Source organism: Manis pentadactyla, chromosome 1 (assembly GCF_030020395.1).
Source record: "Manis pentadactyla isolate mManPen7 chromosome 1, mManPen7.hap1, whole genome shotgun sequence".
Taxonomy (NCBI): domain Eukaryota; kingdom Metazoa; phylum Chordata; class Mammalia; order Pholidota; family Manidae; genus Manis; species Manis pentadactyla.
In genome coordinates this window covers 233,343,932-233,364,785 of record NC_080019.1, presented here as the reverse complement: position 1 = coordinate 233,364,785, position 20,854 = coordinate 233,343,932, and the positions used below count along the sequence as shown (strand labels likewise).

General features: G+C 49.9%; 1 protein-coding gene across 10 annotated transcripts in view; it reads right to left on the bottom strand.

Annotated features, from left to right (window-relative positions):
- RFT1 (RFT1 homolog) overlaps positions 1–17,092 on the bottom strand; it is a 34,141-nt gene extending 17,049 nt beyond the window's left edge. For all 10 annotated transcript variants that reach the window (XM_036877983.2, XM_057486514.1, XM_036877984.2 and 7 more), the window contains exons 1-7: positions 16,977–17,092; positions 14,098–14,183; positions 12,363–12,479; positions 11,064–11,253; positions 10,449–10,550; positions 7,132–7,269; positions 3,071–3,149 (exon numbers count right to left, since the gene is read on the bottom strand). In XM_036877983.2, coding sequence (XP_036733878.2) covers positions 3,071–3,149; positions 7,132–7,269; positions 10,449–10,550; positions 11,064–11,253; positions 12,363–12,479; positions 14,098–14,183; positions 16,977–17,039 — 775 coding nt within the window. In that variant the 5' untranslated portion in view covers positions 17,040–17,092. The remainder of the gene's footprint in view (positions 1–3,070; positions 3,150–7,131; positions 7,270–10,448; positions 10,551–11,063; positions 11,254–12,362; positions 12,480–14,097; positions 14,184–16,976) is intronic.
- Between the last annotated feature and the right edge of the window lie 3,762 nt (positions 17,093–20,854).

The following is a 20,854-nucleotide window of genomic DNA, read 5'->3' as shown; positions in this document are numbered from 1 at the left end:
TAAAAACTTAATTACTAATAGCCTGCTGTTGATTGGAATCCTTACTGATAACATAAACAGTTGATTAACCTATGTTTTGTATATGTATTACACTATGTTCTTACAATGAAGCAGGTCCGAGAAAAAATGTTTTTTCGAATCGTTGCAAATCTCCACAAATTATTCCAATATATTTATTAGGAAAAAATCCACATGTAACTGGACCCACACAGTTTAAACCCATGTTGTTCAAGGGTCAACAATAGTAACAACTGGGAAATTCTGGGAGATTTATGGACAGCAAATCTCCAAACCACTTAAATTAAAAACAAATTCAATACAAGCAGTCAAGTAAGTTAAAAAAGAAAAGTAGGGGGAGATCACTAAAATGTTAATAATGAAAATGGCAGTCTCCAGTTTTAAGGGAGGTCAGTCAATCTGAATGTGAGTTCTGTGAAATGTGCAGATCCATGAATATGTACACACTCATCAAGTTTCCTCCCTGGGTGGGAAAAGCTCCATGGAGGCTGGCAAGGCTCTGGAGCCAAGTTCAAAATTCAAATCTAAGACAGTCTAATACCTTCAAGGTGAGGACATCAGCCCAGGTCCCCTGTCCCCCTGCTTCCATGAATTTTCTTACTATACATCAGTGGAAAGCATTGCCCACTATGGACATGAGCACTGGAGAGCCTGCAGCCCTAAAGGCAAATTCTCACCTCCTAGCAACCTGCTCAATGGCAAGTGATACCAACAGGCCAGAAGCAGGGATGATCTGCTCCCACATCTCTCTCTGATCCTGCCTCCCTACAACCTCCCAGCCACTGTGTCTGTGGCCAGGACCTCTGCAGGTCCCCAGGCACTGGCCCATGGGACTACGTGGGCTCCCATCCGTACCTGCACTGCTCCAATCTACACTCACTGCTAACAGTTCCGGCTGCTGCAAACATAGATCTTAAATCAACTTCTGCTTTAAATATCTCTGTAGTGTTTGCAAAATGTCCAGGCTCCTTATTCCTGCATCTGAGGCCTTTTACATTCAACCCCAAGCTATCTTTTTGGCTTCCCTTCACCAACCTGACTCTCCTCTGCCACCATCACCTGTCATCCTCTGCTACACTCTGCTGGGGGGCTTCAGCCCCTCTCACTACCCTGAGTCAGACTGGGCCGGGCCGTGCTCTTGGCATTCCCACCACTAGGATGGCTTTTCAGCAGGGACCTCCCTGCATTCCAGCACCATAGGCTGGGCCTTCTCCTGTTCTGGAAGCTCCCAGAGGGTGGGCCCAGTCTCAGCAATGGCTATGAGCCTGGTTGCCCATGGAGCTCTGGGAAACGAGAGGGCGCTTGCCAATCCTCCTGAGCTCAGCCTCACAGCCTAAATCAGTTATCTGCCCAGCCTCTGCATCTTTGGTGGGAGAATCAGCTCCCTGAGGCCGAGGCCTGCCGCTCACTCATCCAGGTATTCTTGGCTCCCCAGTGCAGCATCCGGGACATGAGGGTGCAGGAGGGGACAGCATATATATACACTTTTGCTACCATGATGAATGATTTCAAGTTTTTTAGAGCTGTAGTTTTTAGGCAAAAAGAATCTGGGGTTTTTTGTCAAGCCACTCCCTTACTTCACGGCCATGGTTGTGGAGATGAAGTTCCTGAGGGCCCTGTGCTGGTCGGGCCACTGTGGCCCAACCAGGACGGAGCAGGCAGTCGGCCCCACATCCAGGCCTAGCTCGCACATCCTGGCACGTGCTCTGTAAAACACCCAGACAACCAATCTCGGGCCGCTGCTTGGCCTGGATCCATTCCTCCAGTTACTTAAACTGCTCTTAAAACTTCCAGAGGAAAAAAAAAAACTTCCAGAGGAAAAACAAGTGCACACAAGCAACCACCCTTTCCAAAACTTGCCCCATTGATTTTCCTGTTCTAACAATAATGTGAACTATCACAATAGACAATTGCCTTTCTTTATGAACAAATACCTGTGCAGGCCCAGCAGGGAGCTGGGGAGACAGGGTGAACAGCCTGTTCTCAAGAAGCTTATAGTTAAGGTCACTCCACTCTCCGAAGGTTCTGGACCTGTTCTTCCCCCAGAAGTCCTGCGAGCAATGTCACTTTTGTAATGGCGATGCTACAGGCACAGGCTAGAGACACACATTCCCACAGCCCAGGGCGCCTTCGGATGCCCACAGACAGCGGAGGGAGGCTTAGGGGCAGTTACTTCCCTTTGGAAGTGTAATTAATAAAAAACAAAGGGGAAAAAGGGAAATAACAAGATAATAATGAAGGTTGTATTAGAATGCCAGGATTATAGGAAACTTTTTTCTATTTTCTGAAATTTTTGTAATGGAGGTATATAATTTCTATAACTGAAAAATAATTTTTGAAAAGATTAAAAAGTACATTCAGTAATAGATACACAGATATATAGATATATGACTTTATATATAGAGAGAAACTACTACTGAGCAGCTTATAGCTGCCTCAAATCTCATTATTTGAACTAAAGCCGGGTATAACCAAGCCAGCGCACACGCACAGATGGCCATCCGGCTCCTCGCCGGCCCTCTGCAGCGAGAGCTCTGTCACCACACGACCCGGAAGCCTTAAGAAGTTGGGAGGCTGACCCAACTATCGCACAGGTGAGTCCTACTGGTTAAGAAAATGAAATGATGAAAAAGCTCAAAAAAGGAAAACAGTATATACAAAGTTAGGATAGGATAATGAAATGTATTATGTAAGTTTTGTAACTTATATAATACTTTTATAATACATTGATTTAAATGCTACAACAGGGGTTTGGAGCTGGACTGGGGTCACGTTACAAGGCTCCTTTTTATGGTAGGACACGCTCAGGTCCCTCACCCGTAATAAACAGGGACACTCCCTTTCCCACAGGGCTGCGGGGAGAAGCCCCCTAGACACAGCCACGCGCCCCACGTTAGTTTCCTTCTCCTTGCCTGAAACGCTCCCATTTCTGAGGCTCCTCCACCCGGGAGCCTCTGGACAGCGGGTGCGGGGCGCTGCATCTCACAGCAGCTCTCTGGTGTCCCCCCACTTAGACTGGTCTCCTGGCTGCTCAGAGTGACCTTTTACTTACCTTCTGTCAAAATCTGTTTCAAGAAGGACTGTTTGAAAAAACTCCAAGTCAATTTAGCCTCTTTCCAATTTAGAAAAGCCTAGAAGAGAAAACAAAAGAAACACTCGGAGGCACTGCAGGTCTCGGGGCACGACAATGCTACGTGAGAGGCAGACCTAGTTTGGCCCCACGTCCCACTTTGGAGAGCCCCCGTCCACTTTTCACTTAACGCTAAAACACAGAGAAGGCCTCCAAGGCAAAGACTCCACCTTCCTACACGTGAGGACAGTCTCTCCAGGTGGGACAGCCTCCCTGCAAGGGGCCTGCCAAAGAGTGTCACTGTGACCCCTGGACAACTAACTGTGCTGCCCCCTGCTGCTGCTGGGACGGCGAGCTGACCACAGCTAACACGTACAGCTCCCAGACAGTCATTTCTTTAACAGTGTCTGAAGCACGCCAAGCTGCGGAACAAATTCCGCTCCATCTCCTCATCTTACCACTACGCGTAGGTACCCAGGGTCCCTGAACACAAAACGTATGAGCTTTGCATGTATATTTCAAAAGCAAGTCAGGCTTCCTGAGTCAGTTAAACTGCTCAGACTTGGTATGACAGAGGAAAGTTAAAAAACAAACCCCAAACATCTGCTTATGGTTCTTCCAAAAGTCCCAGGGGGGCATCAAACTGCCCATTTCCTAAGGACGAGGAGGGCAAACAGGAAGCACATGCTTAGGAAGGGCAGAGGCCAGCCTGTGAGAGGCGCCTCGAAGCCAGAGAGCTGGCCACAAAGTGGGGGCCTGGGGCCGTGAGTCGGACATGACTTCCTTCTCTCCATCCCCCCCAGTTCCCTCGGGGGGCCTCTCCTCCATCACGAAGGCATCCTAGGGTCCTAGAATGTTCGGTCAAGGAGTTAGCTCTTTCATCTCCATGTACTTGCTTTTTGAGAAGTTCTTACTAACTCAGAGTGATAACTTTTGAAAAGTGGGATTTCAGGGGGCTCTAGGAGAAAGGGGGCCGATCACAAAGGCCATGGGGCTGGTGGTTCCTGTTCAGGACAGGGCAAGCTTGGAGCACCCCTTGAAAGCAGGAGCCAGGCCCAGTCCTCAGATCTCCTCACCCCTTGGTTTCCGAGGCCAGGCCTGAATCCTCCCGAACCTCGCCGCCCGCAGGGCATCACCGGACGTGGGGCGGGCGCCCGGGTTAGCTCTCGCGCGGGAATGAGAAGGAAGTGGGCATCTCCTTGCCTCAGGAGGGGGGGCGCCAGACTCCCTGCGGCCACCAGGGGGCACCGCGGACCCGTCAGCCTCCACACGGATCCCCCCGCATGGGCTGCAGGGGAGCCCTGGGCACAGCACTCTCTCCCCCTCCCCCTGCGCTGTGACGCCAGGCGGTTCTCCGCGGGGTCTCACGGCCCCTCTGCTCTTTTCAAAGCGAATGTACAGCTGCATCCGGCCCACGAGGCTGTCTCGGAGCCTTTGTGGATGGGTTTGTGGAGGTGACTGAGCGCTTTCGGAACAGCAGTCCTTCAGGAGGGTGAGACCCAGACAGTGCGTCTGATCTGAAAGCTCACACCTGGGCATTCCTGTCTCCTGATGCCCTCAGTTTACATAGACCCGTGGTTTGAAGGAATGGCCACACTGCTCACTACCTCCAAACGCTCAAACAGAGGGCAGGAAGTCCCATCAGAGACTGGCTTTCTTCTCAGAGGTGTCTGCTAAGTGGGAGAAGAAAGCACATTCTTTGGGCTTTCACTGTGCTGTTCAGAATGGACTTGTCACTTGAGATGGTCAAGAGAGATCCACTGCATAAGAGCCAGGCCGGGACTGCTCGGCTGGTCTACACAGCTGGCTACCTAGCTGTGAATTTCTCCAGCACCCCTGAGCAACACAAGGCACCCCACTGCCTTACTGAATAGACGGCGAAAGGAGGCACAGATGGGGAAAAGTGGTGCGCAGTGCCTCCAGGGAAGTCCAAAATCAGAACTGGGGGTGGCTCACTGACATCACCTGGCTCACCCTCCCCGTCCCAAACTCTTCTGACAACCAAGGCAAGTCACCCCACACAGCCCTCCTTCCTTCCCCCCTCACCCCGGGGCTACGGGCTCTGGTCCAGCTTCCTCCAGGCTCCCGCTGCCACCCCGCCCACTGCCCTCATCACCTCTCAAGGGGCACTTAACACCTCCCTCCCTGAGCTTTTACAGATCCAACCTTTTCTCTAGCCACTCCCTTCCTGTGGTAAGGTCTGGGCCTCCGAGTCAAGCTCAGAGGCTGGGTTCAAACTGCAGCTCCCGACTTACTAGTGTGAAGGCCAGTGATCAAGACACTTAACTTTGCTAAGCCTCAGTTTTCTTATCTGCAAAATGGGATAAGAAATCTTATCTCCTGGAGCTGGTATGAGGACTGCATAAGAAAAAAGGAGACACTTGACAAATCTGAACCAGATGGTAAGCTACTTAACACACAGGCAATGCGGTCACAATGCTGTTCAAAAGCCTTTTATCAGGCTCCAGGCCCCTGAATGGAGCCCACTGCCTGGCACTGGGGCCACCACGACCTGGCCCTCACCTAGCAGGCCATAACCTCCTGCCACTTTGTTTCTTCTCCCCCTACCCTTAACTGCCAAGCCACGCCAAGTACCCTTCAATCACAGGATGGGCATATAATAGGCCCCGTGCTCCTTTCCAAAACACCAGCTGGCTTTGCTGAAAAGCTGGCCAGGCTTGGTACAGGTGGGCACTCGTAGAGGGGGCCTGTCTGCACTCTCAGACCCACTCTGTGGGCAGGGGCCCAGCTCCAGGCAGGGGAAGCAACCCTGAGGCCAAGGCTCTCCGCCTGTGGATGAGGCACCCTGGCATCTAAAGCCTGCCAGGCCGAGTTAGGCTGAAGGTAAGATCCAGCTGATCAGAATGGAGAACTCTTATCTAACAGGTGACAACGTCCCTGCCTTTGTTACATAATATCTGGTTTTTCTCGAAAAGCTGCGTAACAGGATTGCATAAGTTCTGAGACTGAAGTCCCAAATACTTTACCACTTTTTCAGGTGATTATAAAAGAGGAATAAGGAGAAGTCCAGCCACGGCCTGACCCCAACTAAAGTGCACCACAGCCAGCAGGCAAGCGGGGACAGGACAAAGGGAAAGTGGGCCAGCCAGCAGGGGGCAGCTCACAAAGCCTCGGAGCAGCGCGATGTGGTGCACAGTCATGTGGGCAGCTGCAGGGCCCAGCTGGTGGCAGAGAGCCACACAGTCGGCAGGGAACACAAGTCAAATGGTCTGAGAGTTGAGTAGAAAAGGGTTATGCGTCACTCCCACACATCAGCATCTAGCATCCCCCGTGGGCCGTGTGGGAAAGCAGCCCACCTCCCTGACTGGCCGGCCACCGGATAAAGGAAGCAGGCAGGGTCGCCCTGCTGTCAGTGTGCTGGACTGTCTGGGCTGGAGGTCAACCCTGGGGAAAACCAAGAGACACAGCAGAACGGAGAGGAGCTCTGCTCCGGCTTCCTCCAGGCTCCCGCCGCCACCCCGCCCACTGCCCTCATCACCTCTCAAGGGGCAGTTAGCACCTCCCCCTCCTACTGTGCTCACAGCCTGTGCTCTGCTGGGATTTGAGGCGCCCCAGTTCCTGTCCTCTGACCCTCACCTTGGGCAGGTATGTAGTCACTAAGCCTCAATTCCTCAACCCTCAAATAGAAATAAAGATGTCAGCTCACGGAGTTGTTAGAAGCATTGAGTACAGCCCACACAATGCTCAGCACAGGGCCTAGCCAGGTGGTTCTCCACTAGGGACGAATTTGGCAGCATCTGGAGACATTTTTGGTTGTTACACTTGTGGGGTGATAGCTATTGGCATCTCACGAGGGAAGACAGAACACTGGTCAGCATCCTAGAACACGTAGGACACCCCTGAATGTCAACAGTACTGCGAAAGCCTGGCTTAGCACACAGCCAGCACTCCAGGCTCCCAAGAGGTACGAGCTATCAAAACCGCTTTACTATTAAAGCAATAAACAATCAAGTTGCAGTCAGGCTCCCTAGGGCATAACCGACATCTGTGATCCAAGTGCTGAGACAAAATGCATTACTTACTCTACCTCTTCCAATACTGGGTAACACATCTGCCATTCTGGAGACAGGAAGAGCTTGCTGCTTGGCCGACTGTGGGGAGCCCAGTAACTTTGTGAAATAACCGACATAGCAGAGCACAAGAGCTGCAGTATAGAAAAGCTGCAAAGAAGAAAACAGTGGGTCTAAATTACACTGTTTGAACATAGGCATAATTAAGATATGCCTATAAATCTGACCTCAATGATTCGAGAATGGCTTTAATTAACTGCACCTCCTCCTGAGTGATGCCGCACCCTCTGAAAAGTGGCACCACTCATAAGGCCCAGCTGGACTGCAGCAGCTCTGGGGACAGGGATCCAGATGCTTCCCTGACCGGGAGAACAGTTCTTCAGGCAGGCAGAACGGAACTTCCATGACAGTCCCCAGCGCTACCGCCACAGCAACGTCAGGTTTGTTCTCAAAGGTTCCTTTTGGGCCAAAGGAATGGCTCTCCCCCAACCCCAGACGGCACACCAGGAGGGCCAGCGTCCTGGCTGTGCTCCTATGCAGGGCCTTGCGTCCTCTGGGACTGGGGATTTTCCATAAACCCCGGAAACCTGTGACATTGTGATTACAGAGCAGAACTGAGCGGCTGGCTCCCTCCTCTCTGGCCAGGGCAGGGGAAGGACAAGGGCTGCTACAGGATGGCGGTGGGAAGGGTGGGGTCATAAGAGGGTGGCCCCTCCACCCATCCGGGACAGGGGGCTGGCTCCTGGCCAGGAGAGCAGCATGGGGTGTTGTCTGCAGGCTGGGGAGGGGTGTCCAAACGCCCCTCCTCACAAGCTCCCTCTCACCCTTGAACCCTCTCCCAGAACAGCAGTGCCCACTGACTCAACAAGGAATGAGGCCTCCAGCTTCAATCTGGAAACACGCAGGCTGTTCCTGCAGTAAAGACACAGAGCAAGGGGAGAGAGGTATCTGGAGTGGAGACCTCTATCTGTATGCCACCCACACCTGAGGACAGGGCCCGCCATCCACCCTCCTCTTCTCGTGCCCTTTGAGACCCAGCACTTGTTGGCTGGGCCACTCCACCCGATGCCAGCATCTTCCCAGACAAGAACCCTTTTCCAGCCCCCTCTGCCGCCTGGCTTCATCTTCCCACCGATCAGAGCCCAGGGGAACAGTCATGACCCGTGGGGATCTTCATCAGCACACCCTAACCACATGAGCCTCTCCCTTCTTTACTGAGGAGCTCATGTGACACTGAAGGCCGTCCCGCCACAGGCACGCAGACTGTCAGGACTGACGCTTCTAGTGCAGTCACACCCGGGAGCAGCCACCACAAGATCTGATCCCAGAGCATTTCCATCCCTCTAACAGGAAATTCTGCACCCATTAAGCAATCGCACTCTATTCCTCCAGCCCCTGCAACCCCTCATCGGCCTTCTGCCTCAATGGGCTTGCCCATCCTGCACATCACATGTTAATGGAATCATACAATGGGTGGCCTTCTGTGTCTGGCTTCTGCCACGCGGTATAACGTTTTCAAGGGTGCCTGAGTTGAGGCGTGATCAGTACTTCACTTTTGTGGCTGAAGACTAACCTCCTGCACAGGCACACCGCAGTCTGTGTAGCCATTCTCTGATGGATACATGGGCTGCTTCCGCCTCTCGGCTGCTGTGCAGAGTGGTGCTGTGAACATCCGTGTGCCAGTTGTTTGAACATCTCTTTTCGATTCTTTTGGTATAGACCCAGGAATTGCTGGGTCACATGGCAGTTCTACACTTAACTTCCGAGGAAGTGCCAAACTGTTTTCCACAGCAACTGCACTATTTTGCATTCCCACCAGCAATGACGACGGTCCAATTTCTTACCACCACTTATTGTTTTCTGTGTTTCTGATAATAACCATCTTAATGGCTGCAAAGTGCTACCTCACTGTGGTTTTGATTTGCATTTGCCTAATGACTAATGATGTTGAGCATCTTTTCCTGTGCTGATTGACCATAGTTTGTTCGTTGGCTTTGGAGAAATGTTTACGCATGTCCTTTACCCCCCTTTGGGGCGGTTTGTCCTTTTGCTGTTGAGTTGTAAGAATTCGTTTTATATTCTAGAGTGAACTCTACTTGACATATGAGGCCGTGGGGTGAGGAGCCTTTTAAGGAGGACTCGGGAGGCAGCTGGACAGAGGGGAACCCCAGGGCCCCGGGTGGGGCTTGCCTGCTGAAGGGAGGTGCTGCTGGCTCTTCGACCTCCCACAGACACTGAGAATGTACCAGAGAGCAGCTCTCATAACTCTTATGACAAGAAAGCCCTTGTCGACCTAAGACCTATGATGTACACTGGGTGGCAGCTGTGACAGTCAGAAAGTAACAATGCAAGTCAACTAATGACTCTCCCAAGAAGAGTCAACCAATGACTGGGTATCTCCATGGCCCTCCTGTCCTATCAGGGATAGTGCAACAAAAACAACGATGAATGCTAAGAACTGTGGTTCCAGATACAACAAACATGGCAGAAACAATACAAACAACTTCTTAAAAGTATGTAAGTGTTTGCAAATTGCTTTTAGGAGGCAATTCTCATTATTTTATTAATTTTAAATCTAACTCTTCTGTGTTTCACAAAAATACTTGCAGTTTTTTGCCTAGGACATGGGAAAGATTTTCACATAAATTGTTACTAAGAATTTTAATTTATCTTCCTATATGTTAAGAAAAATGACAAACGGCTCTGTACTTTAAGACGTTCTGGTAACCATCTGATCTAAAGTTTCATTTTATAAATTGGCATTTCTATTCTAGTTATATTTTCATTAGAACTAGAAATATGAACTAGAGCTAGAAAGTGATAAGATGCAAATGAAGTCAAAACTGCCCATACTGCAAATGTCCCCACTGTCACTTGATTCATGTCTCCGAATCTTGTGAGATTTCAATCAAAGTTTAAAATAATAGGCTTGGCAGAGTTCCTTCCTATTCTGAACATAACAAACTGAAATCCAGGGAAAATAACATACATGCAATTTGATCCCCACCCCACCTGCTTACTGCTCTTTTTCTCTCTGTAAGACAGCCAGACTATCAGAGATCAGCTTGATTTGGGTTTGCCTAAAGAATGTCTAAAGGTGTTTTTGTGTCTGACAATGAGCGTGGCCCTCACCAGGTCCCGGGGACACCAGCGGTGCCAGCGTGTGGAGCGGGGCAGATGCGACAGCGGGAGGAGGGCAGTGGGCAGACCGTCTTTCTAGAGCCTCCTGCCTTCCTCATATGCACAAATACTGCAAATGTGAACCACACAGGAAGAGAAATCCAGGTGGGGAAACACAGATTATACAAAATTAAAGCCGTAGCTCTTACCTGGGCCAAAGAGAAAATGTAAAGCCCCCAGTGGGGCAACCCCAGCACGAGCACAGCTGTCAGGACGCTCCTGAGGGCTACGGACAGGCTCTCGGCCACCACCTGCGGACAAACAAGGAGCACTCCATGGAAGTGACTGCAAACTAAGCAGCCGAGGAACGACCAACAGAAATCTGGGGGTGGGGTACGTGGTTGGACGTGGTACCAGTACTGTTCCACGGGGCTTGGGTGGTAGGTACCCAGACCTTCTACGTCACCATGCGTTCACATTTACATATACGTTATATGTATTCTTTTGTACATAGCAAATTATATATTCTAGAACATGAAAAGTTAATATTAGTATACAACTAAAAATAGGACCATTAGAGAAATCTGAGACACCTTTACAATCGTCTTAACTTCTCATTTTAAGGAATAACATCATTAACAGTATAGGAAAGGCAAGCCCAGCTCAGCTCATCAACCAAATGAACTCAACTGCCCATGTGGCTTTTTTCCCAATCTTTTTAGATGCAGGTCTGAAAAACACATTCTCTCTTATAAAAGCATTTAGAAAAAAAAACCCTTTTCTGATTCTTCACATTTCCTGCTCACAGCAGAAGTCACACTGACCTTGAGCTTGACAAACATATGAGCTTGTGCCAAGACCCAGAAGGGTTCTCCCAGAAGTTCCACCACGGCCGAGAGACCAAACACCACTACGCCGGTCCCATAGTGGGGGATGACATTAGGGTCAGGCCTTTCCAGCCACCATAGCCATATCCAGCCGAGAAGCAAGGACCAGAATATACCCAGGGGGACTCTGGAAAAGGGAAAAATGATTTATAATATGCTAAATATAAAAATAGACATAAATGTATATTAAAATAGTAACACTGAACAGAAAAGAAAAAGAGTCATAAAAAGAGCTGCCACTTAACTAAGACATGTACACATGCCAGGCACTGAGATTCGCCCCCTCACCTCACTGCCAGCTCACGGAGGTCCTGTCATTATGCCCCCTTAAATGATGAGGAAACTAAGGCTGACAGGCACTGGGCAATCTGGCCAAGGTCCCGAACAGCTAGCTAAGGGCAGGAGCAGGCCCCAATCCTGGTCTGTCAACACCAAAGCCCACACGCCATCCACTGTTACCCTGACTCCGTGAGCAAGTGTGTGCCTGCTGTTTGCACTTAGAATGATGAAAGCATACGGCTGGTTGTCCCCCTAAAATCCCATGGTCCAGTGCACAGTACCTCTTCACACGTGCACCACAGAGCCCTTAAATCTGACGGGGTCATCAGCAGCCTTCCCTCTAGTAAGCTGAGCGCCCACCAGCCCTCAAGACGGCTGCTTCCACGAGGCAGTGAGTGATACAAGGGCAGCACTGGGGACAACCTCAACCCCGCCCCCCCTGCAGGGATCCAACGCAGAAAAGCCAGGACCCTTCTGGTCGAGGGGCTTTGTCTTCGAGAACACTTGAAAAGACTCAGAACTGAAATCAACGTAACAAAATTGAAGGAAGAGATAACGAAACCCCTAAAAGGCGTTCCAAGAAGACTAAGTAATTGCTAAAAGCTCAGAAATCGCCACAGGGGAAAGATCAGGCCTAAACAAGCTGGCCCAGACTCCGTGGGGCTCAGAGTGGGGGTGAGCGACTTCAGGAGCGACATCTGAAGAGGGTCGAATGGGGCTAGAAATGTGGCAGGAAGCCCAGCGGAGCCCCCTTCCAGCTCCTGGCTGTCCAGAGAACACAGCCAGGAGGCTGCTCCCACACAGAGGCTGTTCCTGCCTGGGCCAGGCCAAGTCCCCGGAACCCACTGCAAAACCAAAGCTGGAGACGACTCCGCTTTAGGCAAATGGAGCTGTTTAACTTCCAGCACTTACTACGCTGGCCTTTGTGAAACTGTCGCCTGACAGAGCATAACTCACGTTAACCAGAGGAGGTTGAGGGTCTGGCTCCAGTCTCGCTGGGCGCCCCCACTCAGGCACGCCCTCCGGAAGGCCTCTCTGGCCAGAAAGATGGTGGTCGAGTAAAGCAGCGTCAGCCTGAAAAGGAAGAGCAGAAATCAGTATGGTCTAGTTTTCTCTTGGAGAGAATTTCTGAGATCTTGCCAGCAACAGGGAGAAGTGGTCTTGGCGGTGCAGCGGAGGGCACTGAGTTCTTACAGGACCCTTGCCCCATCCGAGCCACTCCAGCAAGAGAGAAAGACCTGCAGGCGTGCCTACAGAGCAACACCCCCGACGCAAACTGCCGCAGTGCCTCCAGAGCCTGCAGCATCCTGGCTCCAGGCAGAGGTGTGGCTTGGACCACACAGAGGAGAAAAGGTCAAGAAATGACCCCACACGACAAGGGGACCTCCTGGTGACCCAACAGCGCTCACGAGAGGAGCTGAGCCCCTGCTGAGGGGAGGCACTGGCCAGGGCAGCTCGGGATGGGAAACAGGCTAGGCTGCTGCAACCAGGGCACCAAGTCTTGCCTGCGTACCTCCCAGAGGGCAGCACTTACGTGGACCCTCCTGAACCTCAGCGAGGGGTAGCCTAGGTTTCCCTCGGCCAGACGAAGCCAGAGTGGGGGTGGCCCAGGCTGAGGCCTCTGAGGCTGTCCAGTGACCATCCTGCCACCCGGCACTTCTCTCCAACCTTGCAACACAAACTGATCCATAGTTAAGTAGGGGGACAGGCCAGATGAGGACTGCCAAAGCAGGGACCTTCCAGTCTTGGCGAGAGGCCCAAACTGCCTTAAAGTCTGAGCACCAAGAGGATTTGGCCTTCTTCCTTCCCACTTTTAAAACAGTTATTTCTCAAAGTATGGTCTCTACAGCAAAATCACAGGAGGAGCTTGTCACAATGCAGACTCCTGGGCCCCTCGTCAGCCCTACCCAGTGCAGAGCTCCCCAGATGATTCCTTATCAAAACTTCAGAGCCTTCTCTGAGCTCGGAGAAAAGCCAGGAGCATCTGCTTGGTAGGCACTAGACATGAAACGCTGTCTGGAACATACTGTCTTGCCTATCAGGATGTGAAGACACACCTGAGAAGCTGAGCTATTCTGAGCACTCACAGCACTTCATATGCTTTGGAGTCGCTTGTGAGTACCGACTACGTGTGGGTGTCCTTGAACCGAGAGGAGTTGAGCAGAAGAAACACACGAGCCTAGAGACAAAGCAAGTCAGCTTTCAAAGAGCCTCCAGGGAGCTACTGACAAGGACTCCAGCTCACACCCAAACTGCCATTTCCCAATTATAAAGGGCGCTGAGGATGGAAGAAAGGAGGCTTTGCCAGCCCTGCAATTATGAAGCACGTCCTCACGAACTGCAGAGCTCCCGCTTCCTTTGCTGTCAGCAGGATGGGAACACAGGATTATACCTGAGACAGGGTTTGCGGTGAATTACTCCCACTCCTCTCCCAGGTTCTAAGAGCAGGTGATCGGAGCAGCTGGCAGAGAAGTGGGCATTTGGAGGCTGCTAATGGAAAACCCTCCATGAGTCCATTATAAGCAACATCACCTGCTCCTTCTCCACCCCAGCACACGCCTCCCCAGCCCACGGCAAAAACCCTCTGCCTCCGGTAAAGGTCCATGCTTCTAAAACCTGAGGGTCTGGAGTTTGAAGAACACCTGACGAGGGATGCGAGCTGTGGACAGCACCAGGGTACGTCTCTTCTTACCTGACATTCACTATGCCTACGATTTCCTTTGACAGGAAGCGAAGAATAAATGCATTCAGGACAAAGGTGATCAACCGAAACACCACCTACCAAAAGTAAAGAAAAATACTGCAGAATAAATTACAGTAGGAATGTTTGCTAAAGTGAAAACCATGCAGATGCTCTTCCGCATGTGATGGCAAACAGCAGCTTTACCATGGAGACCCACTCTAAGACGCTCAACCTGCCCACGTTTCTTCTGAAATTTCATTCCTGGGGGCCTGTCGGCACTCCTGGGCAGAGATCAAGGAACCCAGGAAGGCACCTGGAAGTCTCCCTAATTTACTGAGGAGAAAAGGGGGGCCCCAACAGACTCAGTGAGTGAATGTCTTCAGGTTCAAAGTCAGGTACTGCAGGAGGCAGAGAGTTCTAGCTAGTGCTTTACATTGCCCTCAGCAGCCTGTTGAGAAATAGCACACAACTTAGCAAGTGGGAACCTGCAGGGCATAGCACCATCCCTAGGAATCACGGCCTCTAATTGTCCTCTCTTTCCTGCCCAGTGATATCTGGGGATTCCAATCACACAGCAAGTTGAAATACCTTTTAAGTGACAACTGCAATAATAATATAAAGGGCAAAGGGAGACTGAGTCCAGCTAGTGTCATTTGAAAATGATGCATCCTCACACTTTCAAACCTGTCAATTCAAAAAAATCACCTGAGCAAAGAATTCTTCTCATGAGACAGAGAACGCTAGGTGGCAATTCAATGGGGTGGCTAATGGGGGTGCTGGCTGGGGATGAGCCTCGTCCCTTCTGCATCCTAGCTCAAGTGCACACTGGAGCCAATGACCACTCACTCTACAGCAAGCACTCAGTTACTGGTACACAGCTGCAATCTGGGGGATTCCAAGTATGGCTGACAGACTACTAGGGTCTGAAAATCTCTGAGGAAAGGTGTGACCAAAAAGGGAGAGTGCAGCTTAATGTCCCCGAAGTGTCACAGAGCAGTAAGGCCTCCGAAGCCAAGAGAGCACCATCTTAACTTTCAGAGTCAAAGGTGACCTTTTGAGTCTGATGAAAGCTGTCGCCCTCCTTAGAGATATGCAGGTACATACCTACATACACACAGCCAATTCCGTACTCAATTTCAGAGGTCTGAAGTCAATTTGTGGAGCCCGTAACGGAAAAAGCACTCAGGTGAGAGTCTCAACTCTTTCTCTGTTAAACCCATCATCTCCTAATTCTTTAAGGCCTCAATTTCCTTCTCTGTCTCATAGGAGTGATCAAAGAGATCACAGAGGTGCCAGCATTTTTAAAAAATGCAAACAAACGAAAAGCATTAATACTTTCACTATGGCCAGCTCAGAATTAAGACAGAGAGAAAGCTCTAATTCTCACAAAACACAATATTTAATTGCAAAGCTACCCCAAGTGTCTGCATTGTAATGTAAGAAGGAATACAAGACCAAATTAAAACACTCAAGAAACCTAAGGATTATAGCTATTAAAAAAAATATATATATATATATATATAAATATATATACACACACTTATATTAACCTCAAAATCAGTTATCATTGTGTTGTCTAAGAAACAGTTATCTCAGGCTATATATCTATCCTTATCTCCTAACTGGTTTGAATAAAGGTTTGAGCTAAGGAAGCTCTCTGATTGCTCATGCTGCTCAGTATTTGCTCCACATAACGGCCCATATTAACAACAGTTTTACTTAAGTTTGAAAAGAGCCTTACAGTTTAAAAAACCTTGCACATGTTATTTGACCCTTAAAGGCAAACAGGTAAGTGCACGGAAAGCAAGACAGAGAGCAAAGCGATTTGCCTAATGTCACACAGCAAGCAGATGATCCAGCTTGACCTTATGGGCAGGCCATCTGACTCCTAGTCCAGTGTTTTCTCCGAAGACCTGTTTTCTTTTTATGAAATCATCTGGGTGGTAAAGTATCATTGAAGATTGAACAATCGACACCGTGGATAAAGCGCTGAACTTAAAAACAGTTACGTTATGAAATAGAGAAAGAAACTAGGTAACCTTGGGGTTCACCGTATTTAAAGTTAGGCGAATAGCTAATGTTTATTAAGCCCGTATCTTGTGCAAGGCATTCTTCTACATGCTTTATGTAGATTATTTCATTTCACCCCTACAACGACCATTAAAAAAAACCCTATTACCATAATAAAGAGAGCTAAGGCACTTAACGGGCATTTCATGAATCTCCCTGAGGATCCTACTGAGGTTGCTTTATTGATGTCATTTAAGATTGAGGAAACTGATGCTTTAAGTTAAGTGATTTTTCACAGGGGCAGGCATCTAGCAAGTGACAGGCCTATCCTTGACCCCAAGTATGCCTGGCCTGATTCCTTCTCCAGTGAAAGTGCAAGGCTGCCTCTCTGAAACAAGAACTGTGGATACAGCAAGCACAAGGTAGCACCAGGATTCCAATCCAAGCCAGCCCAAACCCAGGTGTCCCTGTTCTTAAGTATGCCATATTGTCTCTGAACTCAGTCAGAGTCAGAGTTGAAAGAAAATGTTTGAGGGCCAAGGGTGGGGCACAGCAAAAACGAATCCCTTGCCTTAAAAATATCAGATTCTAGAGCACGGAAGGCACCCCTGCCACCTGCTCTAACCCTCTCCTACTACCATTTGGGAAATACAATGCTCAGAAGGAACGGGGTTTGCTTGCAGTCTCCCGGCAGGACTGAACGCAGACTCCGGGCCCCGGGGCCCCTTGGCCACCGCCACCGCCTCGGGTGGACCCCTCGGTAGTGGGGTCCACTCCAGGACAGGGTCTGCCCCGGGGCGGACTCTCAATGGCCCCAGGGCCGCCTCCCCGGGAACCCCGGCCGCTGGTCGGGCTGCGGCCGGAGGAGCAGAAGATACCTGCAGGAGCAGACCGGTGGAGGCCAGCCGGGCAGCCTGGCCCAGCACCTCCCGGTTGCTCATGGCCCCGGCGCCGGGACTCTGTCACCAGGAAGCCCGCCGCCAGTCGGTTTCGTCGCGAGAAGAGAGCGTCACGGTGAGACTCGCTCGATGATTGGTGATCCTGGGCCGGCGGAGGCGGGGCTCGAGGAGTCCTGGCCCTTTAAGTGGCCGACCCGGGCCGTCACTCCCTGCGCCGCAACGCGTCTCTCGTTCTCTCGTGCCGACTAAGTTAGGTACCGTGACCAGTACTAGGAAACTCCGTTCAAGTAGCCGGATCCCCTTTCTCTGAGTTTCTCAGCCCACAGCCCAGAAACACTAACTTCCCTGACCTCCTTACTGAGGTTCTTGCCCTTTGGCCTTTGCTCACAAAATCGTAGCCACGACCACTGGAGTTGGCCTGGACGGGAATTGTCCTCGTTTTGCAATGAAAAGAGCTGAGAACGCCAGTTAAAGACAGTGTTTTCACATGCGCAGTCCTTCCTGAGGCGCTGAGAACTGGGCGCTGTTGGCAGAGATGGGTAAGCTGAGACTTGCGGATGTGAAGTTGAAGTAATTTGTTCAAATCCACTTGACTCGTGCCTGGTTGGAGTGGACCGAGGTGCCTGACCCTAAACCTGCCGCGCTGCCTGCATGCTATCAATTGTGAGGACAGAGCAGAGGGATCAGGCAGTGCTTTGTGAAATGTAAAGCACCTGGCGCACACAATCAGCCGTTCGGTCCTTGCTCTTAGTATCTACTCCACAACTCTAGGAAGCCCACTGTTTCCCAGCCTCTTGTAGGTCTCCTGTGATTTGACCCCAACTTACCTTCTCAACCACCTGCCACAGCATCGCTGCCCTTTTCCAACACACTCCAGGCTCTATCCCTTTACCCACCTGCTACAGCATTGCCGCCCTTTCCCATTGCCCATCGGGGTTCTATCCATTTGCAGCCCTTACGGCTCCCCACGCAGGCCCTGACTCGTTGACCTTGTATTCCTGCTGCCCCCTCTGCCCCAGATGCCTTCCCAGGTGGTGCCTCCCCCCTCCCAGGCCCCACTGTTCTGACTTTCCCGAGCAGGACAGCACCTGCTCTGGATTGAATGTGTCCTCCCCAAATTTAGTTTTGAAGCCCCTGCTCCATCGTGTAATGGTATTTGGAGGTGGGGCCTTTGGGAAGGTGAGTGCTCTTAAAAGAAGACACAAGACAGATGAATTATCACTCTGCCACGTGGGGACTCAGCGAGAAGGCAGCCATCTGTAGTCCAGGAAGAAGCTCCCACTGGGAACTGAACTGGCTGCCACTTCCCTTGGACTTCCAGCCTCCAGAACTGCAAGAAATAGATTCCTGTTGTTTAGGCCACCCAGTCTACAGTGTGCTGTTGCACACCCTGAGCAGACCGAGACGGCACCTGTAAAACATTTTGTGATCCTTCACAGCACAGCCTGCTTTGCAGTGAAGAGACGAGTATGTGTCTGTCTAAACAGCCCATGAGCTCCAAAAAGGCAGGAGGGAAGCTCCCCTTGCTTTGCCTCCTACCGCAGTGGCAGAGAAGGCCCTTAGGACTCCCGTAAGTGCCTCCGGACCTGTTGCTGCAGCTGGAAGCAGACTATGAGACTCAAGGCCTCTGTATCCAGCCCCCACCCTGCACCCTGCACCTATCTTGCCAGATTAATCGAGCTCCGTCTTGTGGTGCAGTTCAAGATGTGAGCTTTTGACAGCCAGACAGACCTGGCCCTGAATCCTCATCTGCGACTCACTAAGCAGGTTGGCCTCGGTAGTCTCATCTATTACATGGGGGCTATTATCTGTCTTTCCATACTGTGAGGGTAATATAAGAATTAAAGCACACAAAAGTGTGGCCCTTGAGGAGCTTAAATTCCAGCAGAGGGGAACCTGAAAAAAATCCTAATAAATAAGAAAATGTCACAGAATGATAAGTGCTGTGAAAGAACGAAACCGAATAAGGTAGCAGAGGCTTTGGAGGCAGAAGGAGGGGTGCTGTTCTGGAAGGCAGAGCAAGCTGAGCCTCCACCTGGGGGAAGAGCATGAGAGCCGGAGCGCACTTTGTGTCGAGAGCCATGCTGGGTGCGGGGATGGGGGAGAAGGAATGGTGATGAGCGCCGGCGAGCACTGGCCCGAGTCCTATGAGCACCGTGCATGCACATAAGAGCTCCTCCATCCAACATCCCAGGGGGTCAGGCTAACAAGTGAAGAAACTGAGGCAGAGATGTTAAGTAACTCACCCAAGGTCACTCAGCAAGGGAGTGGTCAAGCTGGTGTTTGAACCCAGGTGCTTTCTAACTCCAAATGCTGGAAGTTGTTCCTGCCCTCCAAAAGCTTCTGGTCCTATGCTGGGCATAGAAGCTACAGGGCATAAATATGCAAAGAAGTAAAAAGCTAACTATTTCAAACAATAAGGCTTCTCTCTCACTTACCAACTTTATATTTCCCTGTATGGCCCCGGAAGATGACTGGTTAGCCAGAGACAGGTAAGATTCCTCAAGGGAGGAACAACCTAAGACAGGCACAGTCGCAGGGGGCCCATCAGGTGAGAAATTGGGGATCAACAGAGGTGAGGCTTAGAACCTCACCCCCCCCGTTCTGAGAGAAATCTTCTGCATACGTGGATGTTTTATTGCCCTTGTCTAGCTTGGATTAACACATAGTCTACAGGCACACAGCTGATCATCTACATTTGCTCTCGTACAACACTAAACTACGTTTTCTACCTTTATCTTGTATCTACCTACCACTTCAGCATTTTATTAAAAATAATAATAATAAAGGGAGAAATGTGGTATCCACATATAAATCAAGTATAAAAATCAAATGAGTATTCATATTTGAACTGTTTATAGTTCATAATGCATGAGCAAAACCAAAAGCTTCTGTGATGACTGCCCTTGTACTGTTCACTATGTAACTTATTCACTATGTAAGAATTTGTTCTCCATGTAAGAACTTGTTTGTTATGCTTCAGAAGATTGGAGACTGACGAGAATTAGGCTTGGGGTGGATTAATGATTGTGCATTGAGCATTGACTCCCCTATACAGAATTTTATTGTTGTTAACAACCATTTGATCAATATGAGAGATGCCCTCACAAAAAAAAAAAAAAAAAAAGTACACACTTCCAATTGTAAAATAAATAAGTAACCGGGATGTAATGTATAGCATAAGGAATATAGTCAAGATATTGTAACAGCTTGGTATGGTGATAGCTGGTACCTAGAATTATCATGTATATAAATGTTGAATCACTGTGTTGTACACCTGAAACTAATGTAATGTAATACTGTGTGTCAACTACCCTTCAATAAAAAATAATTACCTACAAAAAAAAAAAAAAAAGCTTCTGGTCCTAAAGGAGACCCCATATCTAAGCCACAGGGAACATATGTGGCATTGAGGGGATAGACTTGGTGGGCTTCAGTGGGCGCCTCCGCGCTGAGCCTTTTGGAAGGCCTCACCTGTTAGATGGATTGGCGTTGTCAGGGCATGACCCACTCCGTGGTGTTTGTGTGGACCTCCACTGGCTGTTGTTGGTTTTGTATAGCCTCCAAACTAAGAATAGCTTTTATATTTTGATATGGTAGAGGGAAAAAAGGGTATTTCATTACACACGAGAATTCTATAAAGTTCAAATTTCAGTGTCCACAAATAAAGTTTAATGGGATCACAACCACAGCAACCTGTTTATTTACATACTGTCTACAGCTGCTGTCTTGGTACAACGGCAGAGTATTTTGTCCCCAAAAGCTGAAAGTATTTACTCTCTGGCCTTTTACAGAAAAGTTTGCCAATCTGATGATCACCATTGAGCCCTAGTGCCTGACACACAGCAGACACTTCA